Raw genomic sequence first — 22,156 nt, 5'->3', positions numbered from 1 at the left:
ACGATTATTTGACGATATTTATTTCGTCCGCCAGAGCTTATATTATTTTTTTACATGCTGTAGTGCCATTTGTGGGAGCATTTCAAGTTGCTATACATCAATACAACTGTTATAGCCCATATTTTAATAATGTGTATGCATTAAGTCCATAGTAACTACATTAATTGCAAAAAAGTGCAATAAACTACAAAAAAATTGAAAATCGTTTTTGTTTTTACATATATTTCTACTTGGAGAAATTTAAGAGGTTTATCCCTCAAAACTTTAAATACAAAAAAGTTGCAAAAAATAGTTTACAACAACAGGAAATTTATTTTGAGTGTCTTCATAGTTTTATTTTTGGAGATACAGCAATTTTTATATACTGCAGGAAAAACAAAAAAACAATCCTATGATGCAAATTTGCAAAGAATGTGCATGTGCATCAAAATAAACTATTTCCAGCAGTGCAATTCTAAGGCCTACAAGTAAAAAACTAAATTTTCCGCAAAAATGACGTCACTTGCGATAGTTCACGTTGATGTCTTTTTCAATGTGGGAAGTGTTAAGAACAGCTGATCGGATCGGCAAAGTGTTTCTGGAATATTATGTTTTTGTTCCTGCAAGCTCTTTTTATGCAATTTTTGCAAAGCTATATGTGGAAGGAAACCGTGACCGAGGACAAGCTGATGGCATAAGATGTAAGTGCAACTCCTCTGGTTTCATATGGAAAAAAATTGATTGTGCTAGCTTAGCGTTCAGGTTCTACAGGGATTTAAAAATAGCTACACAAAACGAGCATGCTGCTCTGACCGGCTTTAAAGGTTTAACAATAACAATGTATTGAATAATGACTTTAAAAAATAATATAAAATAGTGTGCAAATACTGATAACAGTGCAAATGTTTGCAATATAAGAAATAAATGAAAAATGTGAACTTTGCAGTGTTGCTCTGTGGTGCAGCTACGACACCATAGCAAAGTTTACACACTGTGTCTACTTGATCCACGTCTGACTCTGCGAACCCATAATGTTTCCACACCACTTAAGTTTTGTTTTTTTTTACCTCTCTTTTCAACCAACGGCAGTCACTCTCCTGTCCAAATAACTTCTGCTTAGCTTTCCGAGCTTCCCTCGGGTCCTCTTAATTGTTGTGACGCGTGTTCGAAATGCAGAGCAGTGCGCTTGATTTGCCACATGGAGCAGCGCGAGAGTAAAGCATGAGGGAGGGGCTAATAATCGGCTCAGTCATTTTTAATGATCGTTGAAAGCCCAGATCGTAATCGTGATTAAAATTCGATTAATTGAGCAGCCCTACTTTATCTTTAAGTTTATTAGGGAGTTTAACATTACATACAAACTGTTTTTTAAAGTATTTTCATTCTCTGTACGATATTACATCTTGATCAAATCCAAATGTAAGTAAAAATGTAATCTCAGATGAAATTATTAACAGCAGTCAAACTCAGTTACAGATTTTTATTTCAACAAGTCAAAAACAAAACAAAGAAAACATTTGAGTGTATTTACATCACGCTGTGAAAGCAAACCGCTTGACTTCCATTTGACTACAAAAAGACATACTACTTTTTTTCTTTACATGTAGGAAAGAGAAGAAGAAAAAAATCTAAACTGTACAATATGTAAATCTCTATAAATGCCTGGTAAAAATAGCGGTCAAAGTGCTGGTGCAAAATACAGAGCTGTAACAACACTGACATTGTTTTTTGGCAATACAAACTTACATCATGCAAAAAAAAAAAAAAAAAGAAAAAAAAAGGACAAGATAACAATATTTTTCAAATCTTACAAAGGAAAAAAAAATTCATCAACTGACTCAAAGACTGTATGCAGTGATTAGATTTCTGTGACTGTTCTTAAGTATTTACTTGTGAAAATTAAACTTTTCAAGCTTTAAATGTGCCTGTTACTGAAATAGACATTTTAGGAATCCTGCAAAATGGCAGATGCCAGCATGTTAGCATTTCGTTGTCTGCTAAATGACTAACAGCTTCACAAAGATGCATGGAAAAGGACACTTCAGATTTATGTGATTTAGATAACTATTTTAAGTGGTCGCAGAATTTAGCTCAATGTTTACATCACATCACTGAATAACTTAAAACAATAAACACCCAAACAGCCTGTCTGCTAATATTTGTGAGCTACTGTGGCTAGCTTGCATATTACCAGTTAGATAACACAGCTAAAAGGATAATTAACTGACTAACAAAGAGATGTAGAAAGGAAAAGTACTGATGTTCTGTGGTTAAACTGCTTTAACAAATACACATGATAAAATGGTTATATAAAAGCAGTAAATATATCAAGAACATGATAAGCATGCTCACTCTAATATATTATGAACACAACCAGAACAATCTGGCTAAGCCTACACAGCTAATTACTGGAGCCAGCCAACATGTTAGCAGTTAGCCTACCTGCCACAATAGCTCACGGACTAATAGAGCAGAGTCAGTTGGTTGAAAAAAATAAAATAAAATAAACCTCACCCTTTAAACCATTCTGCTTGCTAAGGTTAAGATATGAATGTGTGTTTTATTAAGTATTGTGTGCTAGCACTCTGACATGTACCTTTTTTCCTGGGGATATTAATATACTAACGGGTAAACACACGACTAACATGCTAATAATTTACTGCTAATCCCTAATTGACAATAACAACCAGCACTGATAGCTCTTACAGAGGTGTTCACTGAAGCTCTGGTGCTAGGTTTTAACATTCAGCTAACATATCTTAATATTATTGCAACGCTTTCCAACCAAAAGACAATAGCATGAGATATTATGTTAGCGTGCCATATATAGCGTGTAATTTTTTTTAACGAATAAAACTATGGCTGTTGATCTGAAAGCCCATTTAATGCTTTAATAACCTTTAATGCAGTTTGTTTTTTGGCTCCTAAATACTCAATTACTGATGCTGTACAATGAAAAGTGTGATCTCAATTGAACATCAAAAAAAATAGAAGTGCTTGGAAAGAACTGAGAGAACCAACTACAGTGTAAAAAAAAAAAAAAAAAAAAAAAAGATCTGAACCTTCAAGCAGAAGTTTGTAATGAGAGAAAAACCTGAAAGACTTCCCTACAAAGCACTAAGCACTGTTCCAGCACAGGGTAGGTGTGAACTGGTGTCAGTATTTACCTTTCTATTTCCATTGCTCCACCCTACATCGATAACTGTACTAGTCCTTTCAGAGTTTAAACCTCTGCTCACTTTTATGTTTACTACTGGTGTTATAAAATACTACCTCGTGAAAAATAACCCACAGCCGAAAGTTACCAGTAGAAACTGGGGTGATTTACGTGAAAAGAAAAAAATAATTCCAGACAGAGCCAGCAGGTCTGTTGTTTCTAGAGATATCCCTGTTTTTGTTTTTTGTTTTTTAATTTTGTGGACTATTAGTGAAAGGAGCAAGTTGGAAATAAAAAGGATAAAAGAAGTGGAAAAACAGTCCCTGCAGTTAGAAAAGGCACAAAGGTAAACGCTAAAACACTAATAAACTGGAAAGCTATCAAGTACTAGTCATATTTTTTCTTTAGGATCCTCAGGAAGCTCATCAAATGCATTAACCATCCAAGTAAAACAGGCCTTTGTTACAACCCTTGAAACCTCAGAGGTCTCAGACTTTCTGGTACCATCAACAAACCTGGTTCCCAGCAGAGTCCTTGGAGAAAGTTTAATACGTTTGAACCTTCAGCTACTTCACGTGCATCAAATACTGTTCAACTCAGCAAGGCTCCAACTTCAGCAAAGACGCTCATGAGATCTTTGATCAGCACTTCGGCGTCCTGATGGGAGGCACTTTGGCATTGGCATTTGGAATTTCCAGAACCGTAATACCTACGGATACAGTGACTGGAGTAACAGTTAGTCAGCAAAAGAAATCAAATTAGTCAAGTTTTATGGCTTTTGTCACACGAAAATTGCTTGTTATTGGATGTAATTTATGAAATAAATTCTAGACTGATAATGGGCTGAAGGTTTAATTCAAAAAGGAAAGTCATTAATAGCTGAAGGCCTAGACCTGAAAAGGCACACCTGACGAAGCATCGCAGCATATGATGCAGGTTTTATGGTGCCACCAGGAGTTCTTGGACTTGAACTCAAGATTGAGTCAAGTAGTGGAGTGAAGTTAACTGATAACGTGATGTTACGGACAGAACGAGCATTTCTGTGCTGCCACGCTCATCAGTCCGTTTTTGCTCTGCAATAAAATAAAACTCTGTTCCTAGTATCTCAGTTTCATGCTTTCTGTAGCATTTAAACCGCCATCAAACCGATGATCGTCATTAGAAAATGCCAGAAAAACAAAAATAAACATGTCTCTCTGGCTCCAAACAGTTCGTGCATACAGCGGTAAACGCTCAAAGCTTTCTGTGATCTCAGAGGATCCAGAGTTGTTCAGTAAACCTCATCGACTGCAGAAGATCCGCTGGCTGCAGTGAAACTGATGTTCTCGTTGATCAGCATTAATGTAGGCAGAGTCAGAGCTCCAGAGTCTCTAACGTGAACTCGGAGGGTTGGCCACTCTTTCTGTTTGACTCTTTTGCTCAGTTAATGAAACCAGACGGGCTGCTAGTCAGAAAAAGATCCAGGGTCAGACTCGCAGTCGGTCATCTTGGCGTGACCTCCGGCATCACGGTGGGCAGGTGGATGGGCGGGCACGAGTCCCTGTGTCTCAGCTTGAACATCAGCTGCTCTTTTTCCTGAGAAAGCTTCTGGTTGGATGCTACCTGCCTCTCCAGCGCCACCTTCAGGTCTTGCTGCTCCTTCGATAGCTGCCTGAGAACAGGAGGAAAGGGAAAATTATTTGAGAAAGGACAAGGTGGTTGGGGACCTCTGTTACGTCTTTATGTTTCCTAGAAAACGGAGCAACAGACTGCACTGATCCAAGGATACTGATTTGTTTCGGCTGCTCTGCCTCACAGATTTTAAACTGGTGCTCAAAGTTGTTTTTAGAACAAATCTTCTTTAGCTTGTGACACTTGGAGTGGATGTAAACACATTTCGTAGCTCTGAAAGCTGAAACCTGCAGTACTTCAGCATAAAGTAAAGTTAATGTAAACAGAGATCAGCTGATTCTGAGAGGGTCAGGTGGGAACTTTGCTCAGGTTTGTCTGGTTTTATAAGAAATTACTCTTCTCTAATATTAATGAGGTTTTTCTGAGGGTTGAATCTGAAGTTAGATCAGTTACTATCACTAAATGTGTTGCTCCTTTAGCTTCAAGAAATGCACCTCCTTATATTAAACTGTTCTAACACCAGCCCATTTTGACTGAAGCGCTCCTGCAGGAAGATGTTCCGTCCAGCAGGTGGCAGCACACTCATGCCTCTGCTCTGCTTTCTTCACTCTATTAAATATTCAGGCACGTACTGAATGAGAGTCTGGCAGTTGTCTATCCGGACCCTCAGGTCCTCGTTCTGCTGCATGGTGTGAACGATCTGGTCCTCCAAAGCCAAATTCTTCTCCACCTGAAAATCATGAGACGAGCATGAAGACGAAGAACGTCGCGGAAAGAACGAGCCCCACAAACACAAGGAAACGTAAAGACATTAAATGTAACTGAACAGGAATGAAATGGAGTTTGAGGTCAAAGTTCAGGTTTTCTGATACAAAAACTATAGCTGACAATAAAAAAGAAGAGCAGCTCCTGCACATCTGAGAAAACTCAGATCATTTCCCATGAAACACAGCTCGCTCTAACACTCAGCATGTATCTGGTGTCTGTAGCTTCATCACGTCCACATCAGCTTCGGCGTCATCGTACGGACAGGTGACGTAAAAGCTTCACGCCTGCAGAAACTCTTTAAACATCATCACGTACCAGCGTGTCCATCTGCTGCAGCTTCCTGTTCTGCTCCTGCACGCGCTCACTCTTCATCTCAATCACAAACACCAGGGACTCCTGCTCAGACTCCCAGAATGCACCTGGGCTCCCGTGAGCCTAAACAGGATATTAAAGAGTTTTAATATTGTAGTTACAGGTGGTTTAAATTGATTTAACTTCAAACACAAGTTTAACTTTAATTTTATGTAAACACACACACACACACACACACACACCTGTATATTCCTCTGCAGGTCCTTCTTAAACATCGATTCTTCGACTCGTCTCTTCAGCTCGTTGTAAACCTGCAGCTCTGCCTTCAGCTCCTCCACTTTAGCCTGCAAAAACAAAACAAAAACACTTAATTCAGCTTCTTCCTGGTTACTGAATACATGAAACATCAACACGCTAACATCCAGAACAGCGCCCCCTACTGGAGTTCTCCGAGGGTTTCTGCAGGTATGTTTAACACTGCTGCTTACAGAAACGAATTCAATACCTTCAGTCCCAGAAGGGGCAAAATATACTCAAATATGTCCATGCAAAACCTTTGAAGCCTCAAATTCACACAATTTAAAAGGATCACCAGAATTATTAAACAGATTATTACTGTTGTAATTTACTGCTGTTTCTCTTTTTTCCCCCTAGAACAAACTGGATTCAGTGTTTTAAAAAAAATCAAATAAAAACACTCATTCAGCTCATTGCCATTAGCAGGTGCCTGTGTGGTTCTCCCATACAGTTTATGCAGTTTAATAACCAAGCTAACTGACGTTATTTGATGACTTAGCACTAAAAGCTAAGCTCATACCGAGGCTTCCAAACACAGAGTCTAATACATACAGACAAACATGGAATCTTTTATATACAGGCTATGTCTTTAACTTTAAGCTCGAATTAGTGAAACTGAGGTCTGTATCATACAAACGATCTCCGCTCTCACCGTTACTTCACATATTTGTTCTTTTCATCAGCTACAAATACTTGAAATTACAATTACCGCTTTTACCAAGTGCATCAACTGTGGGAACCATATCTTTTAAAATGTAGACTGTTATAAGAGCTTCACTAACACTTAATAATTAATGGGTAAAACAAAACAAAATTACTCACACACAAACAGGAAACGCAGACTTTGTGAGATAAATCAAGAATGAAATTAAATCTAGTCGTTAAATACAGAATTTCATTTACATTCTCGGCTGATTTTCAGACTGTATTAACAGACACAAAAACACTGCTCGTCGTTTCCACGTTTACCTTGAGAACGTTTTCAGCCGCCTGAAACTTTTCTGTCAGTTGATTTTTCTCGTGCTCGTTTCTCCTCTGCAGCTCTGCAGGAAACAACACAAACTCGGTTTATAGTCCCAGCATCACATGACCTCAAACAGGCACATGTAGACCATAGCTAAGAAGTTTGGCGAAATGTTTTTAACATCTAACAAGACTCATACAGGATTACTTTTTAAAAGTGGCTTCACTTGTGTTTGTCGGGTTCTTTTATCTATAACAGATATTCTAATTAGACAAGAAAAAAGAGACAAAAACAACCACAAAGACACATAAAATGACCAAAAGGAGACTAAAAATGACTTCAGGGTGACAAAAGAAATGAGAATCCAGTCTGCTTCTTAGTCATTTCCCGCTTCTTTGACCCTGGGGGTCTCTCTGCAGGAGGGGAAGTCTGTGGTCCCATAATCACAACTCGTTAAACAAATACAGCAGATATAAGTGTTGACTCTCCAGCCATCTGCTGTGCATTACCTTCCACGTGCCTCTCGTGCTCCTCAGTAGCAGATTTACTCTTCTGTTCATGCAGGATGTTCAAATCGGCCGTCGTCTCCGTTTTCACCTGGAAGTCAGGACAGATTCAGTTTAATAAAGAGGAAAATAATGAGACAGTTGGAGGGCAGGCGTCAATAAAACAGGACACATGAAGTCCCAAAAACCTGCTGTGTTTTACAAAGAAACTTGACTGGTTTCTGTGCTCTTTTAATCACTGACATCTTTTTAAAAAGTCTATTCACTAGTTTTCTTCTTTTTTAAAATCTTCTTTGGCAGAACACAGAAACGTGTTCTTGAGGGATGCCACCTTATTAAAGATGGCATCCCTCAAGGCACTATTTTTGGTCCTCATTATTTTCAGCATCACAACACTTTGAGTCTATATTTCATAAGCACCATATTCAGTATCACTCTGTATGCAGATGACAGTACTACCTGCTGTACCTAAGAGTTCCTACTCACTGAAAAACCTCTTCGGCTGTTAATTTCTGGATGGTAAAAAAAAAAAAAAAAAAAAAAAAACCCAAAACAGAGAACACTGTTTATTTTCAATCAACAATGAAAATCAGTGATTCCAGATAATCAGGTCAGTAATCAGAAGAACATCTCACCTTATCGAGGATGCTCAGTACGAGGCCACACAGTTCTTCATCACCATGGTCTTTCAGTAACTCCACCCTCTCTGGGTTCCCATTGGCCTCCCTTAAAATCCTCAGCTGCCACTCAAACCGCTCCAACTGCTTCTCCAGACAGACGTCCGGCTCACCTGACGCACGTTTACCTGCCAACCGGCACAAAAACATGACCTTAAGTTACAAACATGCTTTAGAGCAGAGGTTCCCAAAGTGTGGGGCCCGCCCCCTAGGGAGGGGGGGGGAGCGCAGTCATTGCAGGGGGGCGCGGTATGAAAAGAAAAAAAAAAGAAAAAAAGAATGCTTGGACACTGCTAGCTTAATGGACAGGGTTTTGACGGGGCTCCCACACAAACGCAAAGTAGTAGATGAAGCACACCGCCCTCTTCCGGCAGAGAGTGGAACTACAGACACCACCATGTTCAGGTAGAGAGTGGAACTAAAAACACACCGCCCTCTTCAGGCAGAGAGCGGAACTACAGGCATTATAGGTTGACTAATGTTTTGGCTGCCGTGACAGCATTTTCCCAGCTTTTATGATGAATTTTATATTAAAAAAAATATTTCAATAGAAAGACTGAAGAAATTTTTTTTCGTTTCTACTATTTTTACCTATCAATCTCCTTACGATTAATCAGAATCTGCGTTGGAAAAGCCACACTAAGTTCATAGTTTGTATGTCCTGTTTGTTAATGTGTTACTGAAGCTGTGAAGCACTTTGCAAATTTGTTTTTATGAAAAATATTGTAACGTTTTTCAGGCCTTCTAAACTTCACTTTTCTTGACTTTAATTTCATACTTTTTAATGACCGTGGGAATCATGAAAAAATGTTCTCTCAAGGTCTAAAGCTGAAGTTCATCCTTGCAAGAACACACGGTCATGAATCACACCTGTATGCAGGAAGTGTTTCTCACTGCAGTTCTTATTTCAACCCGTTGATTACAGCACGGACGTGCAGACACACGATCTGTTCATTCAGTTTCAGTGACGTCTTCAGTTTGGATAAACCCGATCACATTTCAGCTGTCACAAACACAACGAAGGTTATCATTAACAAAACAGTCAAAAACAAGCTGCCACATATTTTAATACCAGGAGCCAACGGGGCTTTCAGGCCTTACTTAATATCTGTATTTTTCTAATAATCCCAGTTCAAATTCAGGCGCAAACAGGTCGGAGCCTGTCTGATGTTTAGACAAAGACCAGCTTTACTTTGATTTGAGTTTATTCACAAGGTCCTGCAGCAGCATGTAAACACAGAAAAATGAGACCCGACGGAGTTCAGAGGAATAAAGTCGCATTTTTAAAGCTTTAAAATCCACGTGGAGACAATTTAACATGAGAGGAAGAGAAGATTTAAACTAAAACTCAGAGAGCTGAAACAGTGAAATTTTCAACAACAAAAAAAAAAAACATGAATAAATGAATGAATGAATAAATGTGCAAATATGCTGTTTTTAAGGTGAACTTCCAGCTAGTGATTCACAGGATGACGACACGTCTTCCTCCATCGCTGCAGTTTAAACGAGCGGCTCGTAAACAGGAGGAAATGAGGGTGCAGCGAGCGTCAGCGGTGAATCAAACCTTCAAAGCAGCTGCTTGATTCAGTCACTCTGATAAAAACAGTGTGAGGATGATCGTTCAGAGCTCGTTTGTCACTGCTGGGAAACTGGAGCTCGTAAAAATGTGAATATTGTCTGTTTTCATAGGACCGTCACATGATTTGGCTGAGTAAAGCCACACACTGGAAAGCTGAACTGAAACATGAGACATATGGCACTACGTCATGTTAAACTCTGTAGTTTTATTCCATTTCATAGTTTTAAATCTTTTCATTAATAACATAAAAATATTTAATAAACCTAAAACAAGAATAATGAATAAGTCGAGCTTTGTTATTTGACGTAGATTAATTTCATTTTTCTGTTAAAAAGGTCACTTTTTTCCTGTTACTGCATTATTACATCCATTTCTATGGATTTGATTCTATTTAAGATGATTCTGCCTTTTTTGTGACATTTTATCTGGCTGACCGATGCAGGATTTTTAAGGCTAGTACCAATAATATTTAACTCATTCAAAGTCAGATATATGGGCCAATATTTAGCATAAAACATATTTGTTATGTGTAATCATTTGTAAGCCCTTAATATAAAATGGTAATGCAGTTTAAAGAAATTGTGGATTACTTGTTTACTCCAACCAGCTGGTTGTTGTTTGCTCCAAACAAGAGTTACCAGCTGGGAAGTTGCACAGCGCCCTCCGGTGGGCAAACTATGCAGCATCACTTGTAACAGGTTTGAAGGGTGTTTCTACAGTCTCTACTTACATTTTTCATTTTCATTCATCAGCCATTATTAAAACTGATACGGCAAGACTTAATATTGGCGAATATATTGGGCAAACTGTCTTTATTCTATTTATTTTGGGGGTTTTTCTTTACTAGCGGATTGTTTTTAATTTAATTTGATGTACTCTTTTGTCCATGTAAGTATTTTAAATTTGTGAATGACTTTTCTTCTTTTTAATTTACTTTAAATTGTTGTTTAGCCCTCTGAACTCTGCGTTAAAAGTGCTATCAGATAAATTCTCACTGCTGATCTGCAATGTACTCCAGGGTGTACCCAACTTCTTGCCCTATGATGGGATCTCCCTGAACCCTGAACTGGATAAATGGAAGAAAATAGATGACTGACAATAAGTCTGGGTTTAAAGAGAACTTTTTGAAAACTCTTATATAAAAAAAAAAAAAAAAACATCCATGAACTTGTTTTATGGATGCTTTTTTCATTGGTGACAAGCATGTTTAGATTCCCTGTTACTGAAGCGTAAAATAACGCTTACATAAAATAAACGCGAGGCTAAGACTAACAGGCTAAGTGTCCGGCTACGAGGCAGCGAAAGCAAGAAAAATGTTAATAATCTGCTCCAACTGATGGATGTGTCTGAGGTGGAGACATCTGTCCTGCATAAACAGAACTAGCCTAAACCTTCGACCCAAATAAGGAAAAAGAAACACAGTAGCATAAAATCAATGCTATGCTAAAGGCTCCGTTAGCATTCGACCTTTAAACTGTCAGGTAAAAAACCTGAACAGGTAAAACTGTAAGACGTGTTCTGTTAGAGGGAGATAAAGGTGTCCTAACAGGTGTGAACAGACACCTGTAACGTTCTGGTGATGATGTCACTTCAGTTTCTGTTTATTTAGGAAAGGCCAGGAAGCATGACTTCTTTCGTCTGTCATGCAACAGATTTATCTGCGCACAGGCTCATTTTCGTCTGCAGCGCCTGGCAGCTTGATGGCTCATTAAAAAAAAGCCTTAGCATAAACTAAGATGGCAGTTTGTTATGTATGAAATGGTCAGAGCTCTTTTCCAGCAAGTTCTGAGGTGACTCGAAGGTTTTCCCGTTCCAGGAGTGTCCTGGCTGTGGCCTGGGGACAAGCCCAAAACACCGCGCAGTACAGGTGAGCATGGGATCTACTCTGACCTCCTCCCGAATGACCAAGTTCCTCACCCTCTTTCTAAGCGAACCTTATTTATTTTTTTAGAAAAAAAAGAGGATGAAACCAGTCATATATCAGCTGCTTATTTTCACTGGAAGTGTACAGAAGCAGAATTACAAAAATCTGTGTCACCATCTAAATACCAGCCCATTTACGGAGAAGAACACGCTGTAATTATCACACATGCATTTATCCCACCAAAAACAGAAACGAGAACTTCTATAGAAACAATTCTGTGACATCACTCAGAGAGGAAGAGGTCGGGTCTTTTTCCTCAGAAAAAAAAGGAGTCTCTGTACTACTAAAATATGAAGTATGACTCTACGCAACCACAGCCACATTACAGCAGAGTGAAAGTGAAACCTCTCATCATCAGTCAGACTGATTCTCATGACATTAGGTTCAGAAAAACAAGAGAAGCAAACAGGAAGCGAAAGAAGAGTGAAGAGGAAACCAGTCTGCAGCACAAAATATACTCACCTTCATCATCCTGGCGGATGTTCGCCTTCTGAGTCTTCTCTCCTTTCTTGCCTTTGCTTTTCTTCTGATAAGACAAAAAGGAGACGTTGCAGTAAATAAACAGAGGTTCAAATTCCTCTTAATGAACATGTATTATTAAAAATAATCAGAGAATGGCATCAAACCTCTGGGATACTGACTTAAGTAGCAGTTTCAGCTGCACTAGACGGGCAAGAACGGGAACCCCCAAAACAGGAATGATTTCACAGCTGGAGCCCACTCACATCTTCTCCCAGCTAACATTGTGTGACTTCTTTTCCCCTAGTTTTGCATTTGGGAAGTGTCAGTGTAGCTACTGATAGCATGAGGCGATACCTGCACCCTGCAGGGGTTACACAGGTAGTCCATCTCCACATGTCATTAACAGGTGTGCCTCCCAGCACAGTCTCAGGAGCGTGGAGGAGACTCCTGGAGACGGGCAGTTACTCTGGGAGCTGAACAGGGCGGCAGAAGGTCCTAAACCCATCAGCAGGGCTCATGTCTCCTTTGTGCGAGGAGCAACAGGATGAGCACTAGGGCTGAACGATATATCGCATTTGCGATAATATCGCGACATGATCAAGTGCAATTTTCTAACCGCAAAGGCTGCGATTATACTCTGGACATGTCCAAATTCATGGGCTGCATCCTCCTGAGGCCGCATTTGTAGACCGATTACGTCACAGCGACGCGCCGAAGGCTGTCCAAATTACTACCATATCCCAGAATTCATAGCGCGGCCCAGCCAAACTCCAGTTTCCAGCAATGGCGGCCGCTACTAAGTTTTAAAATTACTCATACTAATCTTTCTGGGTCACAAAATAAACTTTTAACATATTTTCAGGCGAGAAAGTAGTTGTGTAAACATCAAATATCTGCTCGGTTTATCAAGATATCCCATATTTGCAAAAGTGCTTCGACGTTTTCAGAGGCGTCTGCTACCCACCAGCTCGACAGCTAGCCGGGAGCTCGAGGGTTACTGATGCGGCCGAGAACGGCACAACTCCCGGCACATCATTTTCAGATCACCGCGGAGTTTCGCTGCTCGGGTTAAACGTAATAGACAACCTAAAAATGTTATTGTTGGGCTTTTTTCAGTGTTTTGTTTGTTCGTGAGTAAATCGGTTTGGCTGAGATTAAAGTTATTAGATTAGATAAAATAAAACTTTATTAATCCCCCGTGTGGGTTCCTCCTTGGTTTTCACACAGCTGACTAAACGTCAAACAGAAAACTTATTAAACAGAAGTATGAGACAGTCGAGAATTTACACCAGTGTCTGGTTATATTTTAGATAGCAAGAAGCAGACGGCCGAGTTTATTAAACTCCACCGAGACAGCGGTGACGCTAATCAGAACTAGACCGTCCAATTTCACGCCTTTAAATTTTAAAGGCGTGTTTGTGTGTGTGTTTATACAATTGCTATTATGTTTGCACTTTATGTGTAATGTTACTGACTGCAGAGATCAGTAAGATGTGTGTATTTTTTATTTATTAGTTTTATTTATTTAATATTATTTTTTAATTGAATGACTGTCTAGTAGTTCACAGATGTCGAAAAACTGAGTGTGGTAAAGCCACTGATTTTGTTTATGTATATTTCTGCAATCTGCACATTGTACTGACTTTCATTTTAATGTTTACACCAGGGTTCCTTGTCAGCACTTTATGCTCAGATGTTTGTAAGCTAAAAATAAACTATTGTGTATGTTCAAATATACTGTTGTGATTGAAGAAGTTAAATAAAAATGTCAGTCATCAATTCATGCATCACCTCATGTCATCATAACAGAGGTCTGTCTTCCAGGAAAGAACAGTTTAAAATTAATGTAATATAGTATTGGCCATACTATATGATGTATTGCTTGTCTTTGTTTAATAATACAGAAGACAAAGACCTTAAAAAATAATCGCATATCGCATCGCAATCGCAATATTGGGGCAAAAAAAATCGCAATTAGATTATTTTCCATAATCGTTCAGCCCTAATGAGCACCGCCAGAGCTACAAAATGACCTCCAGCAGGTCACTGGTGTGAACGCCTCTGACCACATGATGGTGAGGTGGAAGAGAAATGCTGAGCAACTCATGAGAAAGGAAGATCTGAAACACTTTGAGTTTAAAGAAACCCGAGTCAGGGAAGGTTTGAGCTTTTGATGTACACTACCACCTGTCCAGAGATGAGCTTTGATAACATCCCATAATAATTAGACATGAAGTGAAGTGTTACGATCTGACCGAGTCCAGGTAACTAACTGGAGCAGGGAGTTTGTTATGAAAGCGTCTCGTTAGTGTCCACATGACTGGCGCTGAAACTTTCCCTCTTTTCTTTGTGTGTTACATAACTTCAGCTGCTGCAGGACAACAGACGGCTGTTCCTGCTGCTGAAAACCAAACGACCTGCAGCCGCTCGGGGCCTGCACAGAGACGATCCACCACCTGGGGCAGGTCTGAATCCCAAAAGAAAGATTAAAAAGACTTCAGATTGTGACAAGGTGTTGGGTGAGGAGCTACAAAAATATAACAAACGATTCAACATTAACACGAATGAAGTGCTTTTAATGTAAAAACCTGCAGCTGCACCTGGAAAAGGTGGAGCAGACAAACAAAAGGATCAAGTGATTTACTGAAAGCCTTCTTAAAAACTTCTTAAAAAGAACATAATCTAACTTAAACCAGTTTGACTGTTCTACCCTCTGAAGTATGAAACCATGAGAGGACAATAAAGGCTTTTATTACGCACTTAAGATAACTGAAGTAGAGCTTAATCCAACAAGACATAAGCTGATATAAAATAGATAAACGCATGTTCTGACTATGGAATAATTACACTGACAAGCTTCTAGCTGTTCTTCTGCCCATTATTATTACGACTAAACTTCAAGTTATTATTCTAATTTCAATGTCTCCCTCCATACTAGAGGAGAGCTTTGAGAGCCAGGCTGGGGTGCAGGAAGGTTGTGGGAGGGGCTTCAGAGGGAGAGTGGCGGTGGGGCCAAGTGAGTCTGGGTTTACAGCGAGAGGAGCAAAGATGTAATAAATAAAAATTTAAAAAAAACAGATGTTGCTTCTAGATGGGAAAAAAGAAGCCAGCGTAGAAGTGACTTAAACATGCTTTTTATCTGAAGGCCACCAGATGGCGACAGACTCTGTAAACACGCCCCTGCTGAGTTTACGGACTCCGTCACTCGTTTCGAGTCATACTGAATTTTAAAAAAATATATACGTTTTGTAAATCTTGTTTAAACCCGTTTCAAAATACAAGATTATCTGTGGTATGGAAACACCAAGTACTCATCACCAGTCATTAGCTAACAGTCAGAGCCAGCCTTCGCAATCACATTTGGTTTTTGGATGGCGATCGCAGAAACGCGCAACTTGAGAAATTCAATTCACAACAGCTGCCTTAGGGCGCTTTATGAGGTAAAGACTCTACAATAATACAGAGAAACAGAGAAAGCCCCAACAATCAGACGTCCGCCCTGACCAAGCATTTTGGCGACAGCGGGAAGGAAAAACTCCCTTACAACAGGAAGAATACTCTGGCAGAAGGGAGGGGCGGCCATCTGCCACGACCCAGTGGTGATGGGAGGAAGACACGCTGTGACATCACGTCCAGCATGAACTGTGGAAACAGTCACCTGCAGGTGAAGGTGCATGTGTGCCTTCACAATCTGGCTGTAAATCCTTGTTTTTTTTTCTTAAGGTCCATTAAAAAGACTTTCCCTGTTTTGAAGCATCTGTGTGCAAATACTGAACCCCTGTTTTCCCGCAGCATCTGTATGACAGTCATCACTGGATCTGTCAACGTAAACCGCCGTAAATCTTTCAGCAGCTCACAGGAAGCCAGCATCACTTCAGCGAGAGGGGAAAAAAAGGAACGCCGAAAACTCGTTTATCCCATTAAAGAAAGAAAAATATCGATCAGGATACACGCAACTCATTACTTAACCAGCATTGTTCAATCCCAGCAACACACACACACACACACAAACAAACTCTTGCATAAGTTAGGCGTGTATCCAAACACACACTGAAATGCTTACTGTATTGCCTCACACCATCTTATTGCTCAAACACTGAGGCCAAACAATCACGCCCTAACACAAACACACACACACACACACACGCACACACACACACGCTATATAAACACTTCAAACTCTGCTCTGCAAACTGGACACCCTCTTTATTTAAACTCGGAGCAGAAACAATAAATATCTCTGGCTCAAACACGTCGACGTGGACTCAACCTGAGGAGGAGGAGGAAGGTGGTGGTGAGGAGAAGCATATGTTCCTGCAGGCGTTGTGGAGGCCCTCACTTTTTAAAATGGCCATAAATCAGAAGCGAGATTCCTCTCCTGTGTTTAAACAACACTTCACCTCGGAGAAAAACCTGCCTGCAGAGAAACAGAGGCCTGGTTTCACGGAGCAGAGACCAGACTCTGCTCCCGAAACCTCCACCGCGAGGAAAAAACACTGATTAACAAGTTTGGGTTAAACTGCAGCAACTGAACAGCCGAGCGAGTAAACGATGAAATGCTGAAATGGTCTCTGTGCCATGAACAATCCCACCGGACATCCTCAGAATCAGCTGTTTTCTAAAAAAGAATTTTAGTTTATTCAGTGAAGCCGAGCAAAACTTTACCTTCTCGCTGTGAAGACTTTCAAAGTTTCACACTTTTTAAAGCTTTTTTGTTTAGCCTCCCTGCGACTAAAGAAGCCTACATGATATTTATAAGACTAGAACACATTTAAGCTCTGCTAAAACCAGGTTCACGTCCACTCTAAACACTAAACCTGGTTTCTGTTTTTTGACACCGACTCTGAGCATCAGCACGAAGGATCCATCAGAGCAGGGTGTTTGATCTGATCTCTGATAAATCACTGGAGCAAACTTTAAAAAGTGCATTCTGGGTAAACTTTCATCACCACGTGGCGGTGTAGCGTGGTGTGTGCTTAGAACAAGTGAGAGCAGATGAAAGGTCTCCATTTAAAAGATAAGTCAGCTGGAGGTCAGGATGGAGCTGCTCCTGCTCACACAGCGAGAGGTGGAGCGGCAGGTGGTTGCAGTGTTAGCAGTGATGCAGGTTTGATGTCACTGGTAGTAACCAGGAGAATGAGGGTGTGGATGAAAGCAGATGACATCAACTTCCTCTGGCGGTTGGCATAGTTTAGAAACAGGGAGAGGAGTTCAGAGGTGCCTCCTAAAACCTGGACCCCACACCTCAAAGTACTCCTGAACAGTTTACTAGTTATACTTTGTTTACTACTTCCCGTACATACTGCCCTCTATCGGCTTTTTCTTACAGAGCACCGCGGTAACACGCTACTAAAGCGCAGCATCTGTTTTGAGAGACAGAAGTGACAACAACTCATCCAATTAAGACACAGCCAGAGTATTTCATAACTTCACAAAATTCTTTTTAGATCACTTATAACGGTTTATTTTGTGGGGTTTTCTGGGAAAAAGAGAAGATGTTTAAATTCTGTGTAGATAAAAACAGAATCCAGATATTTGTTATTCCTTCTGACATTTCTACCAGTGGTTCAAAGCTGAATTCATCAGTATTCATTAGTTCCTGTTATTTTAACTCATGTGGTGAACTGATAGTTTTACTGCACAGAGGTTACACAGAGGGGGAGCAGAAACCGAACAAGCAGAAGTGCGTTCAGGTATTCGAGTTTTAAGCTTCGAGTCCTGCCAACTCTTATTTCCAAAACATCTTCCTCCACCCACGTTACTCTTCTCCTGTCATCTTTAAAACAGACCGTCTGCTCTGTCTGGAGTCCAGACGGTGGAAAACTGTAACCTCTGAGAACCGCCACACCATCTGTTGGTAGAAACAACTGGACGGGTGCGAACGAGAAGACCAAAGGTGAGAAACAAACTGCACGCAAGCAGAGCAGCAACACGAGCGGCGTTAATAGTCAGAGGTTTGAATATATTTGAATAGAGCTGCAACAGCTACTGACATGTTTCCAACAATCACAGCTGTGGATTCACCACGAGGCCTTCACGCGTGTTTAGGATTAAAGATTTTATAAGATTCAGTCTGAGAAGCCTCTCTGACCCACAGCGAGGAGCGGCACTCATTACTGTTATAAAAACCTTTACAGGTCAAAGAAAATAAATAAATAAATAATCAAAATCACCTGATCAACAAGCTCAAAGGTCCAGAAAAATGTCCTTTCAGCTGTTTCCCTCCACCACCCATCACAAACCAATAAACACATTCAACTTTACTGTTGTCAGGCAGAAGCACTCTGGTTTAATCAGCCACCTTTACATGCATCAGATCTCTTCTCTGTGTCCGAGGCTACAACGAGTCGATTAAAAGGCTCAGTGGTTACTTTGTATCCAACTTCTTTAGAAACATCTCCTCTGGCTGCTCCACTCCGTGTGTGAGGAGGTGCACACGCAGCGAGACAGAGCAGAGAAAGGAGCAACTAACTAACTTAACTTATTTTACTTATAAATCTAGTTTACATTCTCAGATGTTTGTCATGTTTTCATTTTAAAAAGAAGAATGACTCCAAATTTGTTAACTTAACAGTCGTACCAGACTGATACCAGTCGTGCTAAAGAGGCGTCCAGTGAAGAGCAGTGACGTGGTGACCAAAGACCGTAGAGAGTCGGTGACGTTCAGCAACATAAAGCAGTTGGGCGGTCCTAAGTTTGCCCACTGTGAGGCACGCAACTGACACCAATGAGTGAAGAATACTGCTGATTTACACGTGACAGAGCAGTAAATGCACGGTTACCTAGACAACCACACCCTGGAAAGCTCACTGGTTGCTAGCATAAAATTGTGAGCAACAACGCGATGCTCACTGAGCGAAAAGCTTCCTACATGGACGTCCTTAACAGTTTATTCACAGTTATATCCATAACTTTATCAATACGGCGCTCTCATTTCAATAAGAAAGAAAACAGACGAGGTTAAATAAGGTCCGTACGTACTGTGTTTGTGTAAGAGCCTGCAGTCTACATTAATCACATTCTTCAATCATCAAATCATACTTCGAATGTTGGCTTTTTACGCTGTACACATATGGTGTCACATTATGTAATTACCGATACAAATTAAAGGTTAGTTTAATCACATTTCACCTGTTTTAGCCGTGAACTAGCACGGGACGGCACTGTTGCCAGTCACACAAGTGATTCTGTATACAGCCTTCAGCACAGCGAGCACAGATACCGCAGTGACTCTGCAATGTCACCACCGGCCGTTCCCTTCCAGTCCATTTGAAAAATGGCGGCAGCAGTAAAGAAGGAGGAAACAGGAGGAAACGATGGGACCAAATGGACCAATCGCAGTCACTGCACAGCATTGTGTTACAGTGTAGGGTTTCAAAGGGGTTTGCAGCTACGATTTTTAGTTTCCATATCGCTGTGTGGACGCGTCAGCAGGCTTAAAGAGATTTCAATCCCAAACTTCACAATTTTAACTGCTGATAGAAAATCCATTTCATTTTTATTTAAAAAAATATTAAAATAAGCAGAAATGTTGCGACTGACAACAGTTATAGGAATCATTCATAAATCATTGTGGATGTTAGTGGGGAAGGTGGTATTTGAGCAGCAGTGTAAATAAGTCTACTTTAATCTGAAATGCTATTAAAGCCGTCAGTGTGAGTGTGGATTTCCTTCTCAGGCTCCGAGCCTCTCTGACACGCCTCTTTCTATTCTGAGCTAATCAAAGATTTACTCGGCTTTGTGTTATGCAACAGCATCTTCAGCCGCCTCTGCGATGGAGCAATGTGCCCGAGGCAGGTATTTAAACCAGGATCAACATCAAATTATCCATCAACTTCAGCGTTATCACTCTGAAGCTCCAACCGAAGGCTTCAGCTGCAGCTCGTCGATACCAGGAGCTCCATTAGCCGGATCAATCGGATGGAAAAGTCTAAATGTCTCAGCTGGTCAATCAGTCACACTAAACACAAAATGCAAAGGTAGATAAAGCCAAAACATCTGTACTGTCCAACAGCAGCTGGGGCGGTCCGGTGGTCCCCACATTAGCAGATACCACATGAAGTTTGGGAAATATATGATGTCATCACATTTCCTGTTGATTACTCGATGCTATAAAAAGTGTCGGCGTTTCTACGATTGTAGGTGGACATGAGCACAGACTGTAAATAAAAGACGGGCATATGTGACATGTGACAAAAAAATGTGCATGTCCCATCTCAGAATTAGCAGTTAACATCATTGTGCCACATAAATTGAGTCAATCCTTAAAGGGGAGGAGCTAAAACATCTTGCCCTTGATGCATCCTTTACCCGAAGTAAAGGATGCATCAAGGGCCAGTATAGGATAAATAAGGGTAACTTTAAATTGTGCAAAGTTACTCTAACACAGTCCAAAATCAAAAGTACGGAGCTGGAAACCTTTTTCTCTGAATCTCTGCAGAAAGCAAAGTGCTGATAAACTTTCTCTCAGTTTCAGAAAAATGCTGCAACCTGCTCGCTGAAAGGATCAGAGAGGATTCAGCTTCAGTGATATCAAAGTCCAAGCCGGCGGGACAACAAGAGGCCCCGGACCTCCTTTCGGGCACTGTGTGAAGTTTTAGTGGCGCTGTCACTTTCTATCAATAACCAGTGGAAGACAACAGCTGGCAAACTTCACTTTTACCCCTGAGTGGGGCAGAATTACAGCCACAAGACGGGCGAACTCCGCAGATTCACACACAGAGCAGAGACGTATTAAGCACCAACAGCTGAGCCGCACATGGAGGTGAACAGGTCGACAGCTCAGAAAGTGTAAAAACTGCAGCCGCAAACTCAGAAACATCCCGACCGAGAGTCCGACACGACCCGAACAAGGGTTCTGCAAAGAAAGACGGAACAATGTTTGGAGTTTTCACTGCCATTTCCTGTAAGAAGTATCATCTTATGACCAATGTGGTCATCTCAGGCACATTAGTCCCACTCCAACTCTTCAAACTTTTTGCTTATGAGGGGCAGCCAATCAGAAGAAAGGATGAATTCAGAGGCCCAGGGAGTGATAAATAAGCATTAAATTGAACTGTGAGTGATGCAGAGCAATTCTATCAGAGTGCAGCGATAAAACCATGAGCAGAAAGGTGTTTTTAGCATTTTGTGCTCTGGTTTGTGCTGGATTGAGCCACCGTTTGTGGCCCGTGAGCACAGCTGGTTTAAACTGATGATAACTTCTCCTTTTAAATCAAACCTCTCAGCTGAGTGAGGCTCACAGAGGGAAGTCGAGCTCACTGCAGCACGTTTTGGTGCTAAAAGCTTAAAGCTGCTTTAAGCTCGTAAATAAACTCACTTTATCTGCACACTGGAGGATTTCAGAGAAGTTTCTAAATGAATGTGTCTGAGGTCACTTCTTAGAAAGGAGCATCGTGGGAAAACTCAAACTCAAGATTAGAAACAGATGTTCAGGACGAGGAAAACGCTGTTTTTCCCCACATTTTAGCGCCAAATCTCCACTTGCCGCCGTGTTTGTGACTCGGTTAAACTTGGGTAAAGACGATGCCTGTGCCGCGGACATACAGTCCGCTCCCCGCCGCTCATTCCCGGCACGTCTCGCCGCCGCCGACCGCCTGTTAATGAACCTCCGGCGGCAGAAAAACAGAAGACAAAGCAGAGCTGTGCCGGCGGGGTCCGCGAGTGTCTCCTGGCCGTGTGTCTCACCTTGCTCTGAGTGCAGCCCATTCCTCCTCCTCCGAGCTCCGCAGTCCCGTTAAAGCCACTGATCTCCTGCTCCTTCTTCTGCTTCTCTGTTGACAACTTTCAAACACTCCGGAAAAAGTCGCATGAACGCACCGCTACAGCAGCCGGCTAGGAGGGCAGGGCTTACCCTTGCTGCCTTCAGGGACAATCAGGAACTCTTTCCACAATCATCTCTTTAAAAAAAGGGAAATGTC

At 41.0% G+C, this 22,156-nt stretch overlaps 1 protein-coding gene across 1 annotated transcript; it reads right to left on the bottom strand.

The window, feature by feature from the left end:
• Positions 1-1,445: 1,445 nt before the first annotated feature.
• ccdc69 (coiled-coil domain containing 69) lies at positions 1,446-22,085 on the bottom strand. The gene is made up of 9 exons (XM_082505017.1): positions 21,924-22,085; positions 12,237-12,300; positions 8,230-8,399; positions 7,598-7,685; positions 7,094-7,167; positions 6,070-6,171; positions 5,831-5,950; positions 5,380-5,477; positions 1,446-4,787 (listed from the first exon to the last, which is right to left on the bottom strand). Exons 1-9 carry the CDS (start codon positions 21,942-21,944, stop codon positions 4,619-4,621), a joined length of 906 nt encoding a protein of 301 aa, XP_082361143.1. The 5' UTR covers positions 21,945-22,085; the 3' UTR covers positions 1,446-4,618.
• Positions 22,086-22,156: the final 71 nt, after the last annotated feature.

Source organism: Aulonocara stuartgranti, assembly GCF_965226115.1.
Source record: "Aulonocara stuartgranti genome assembly, chromosome: 2".
NCBI lineage: Eukaryota > Metazoa > Chordata > Actinopteri > Cichliformes > Cichlidae > Aulonocara > Aulonocara stuartgranti.
This window is presented reverse-complemented; position numbering and strand designations above follow the sequence as displayed.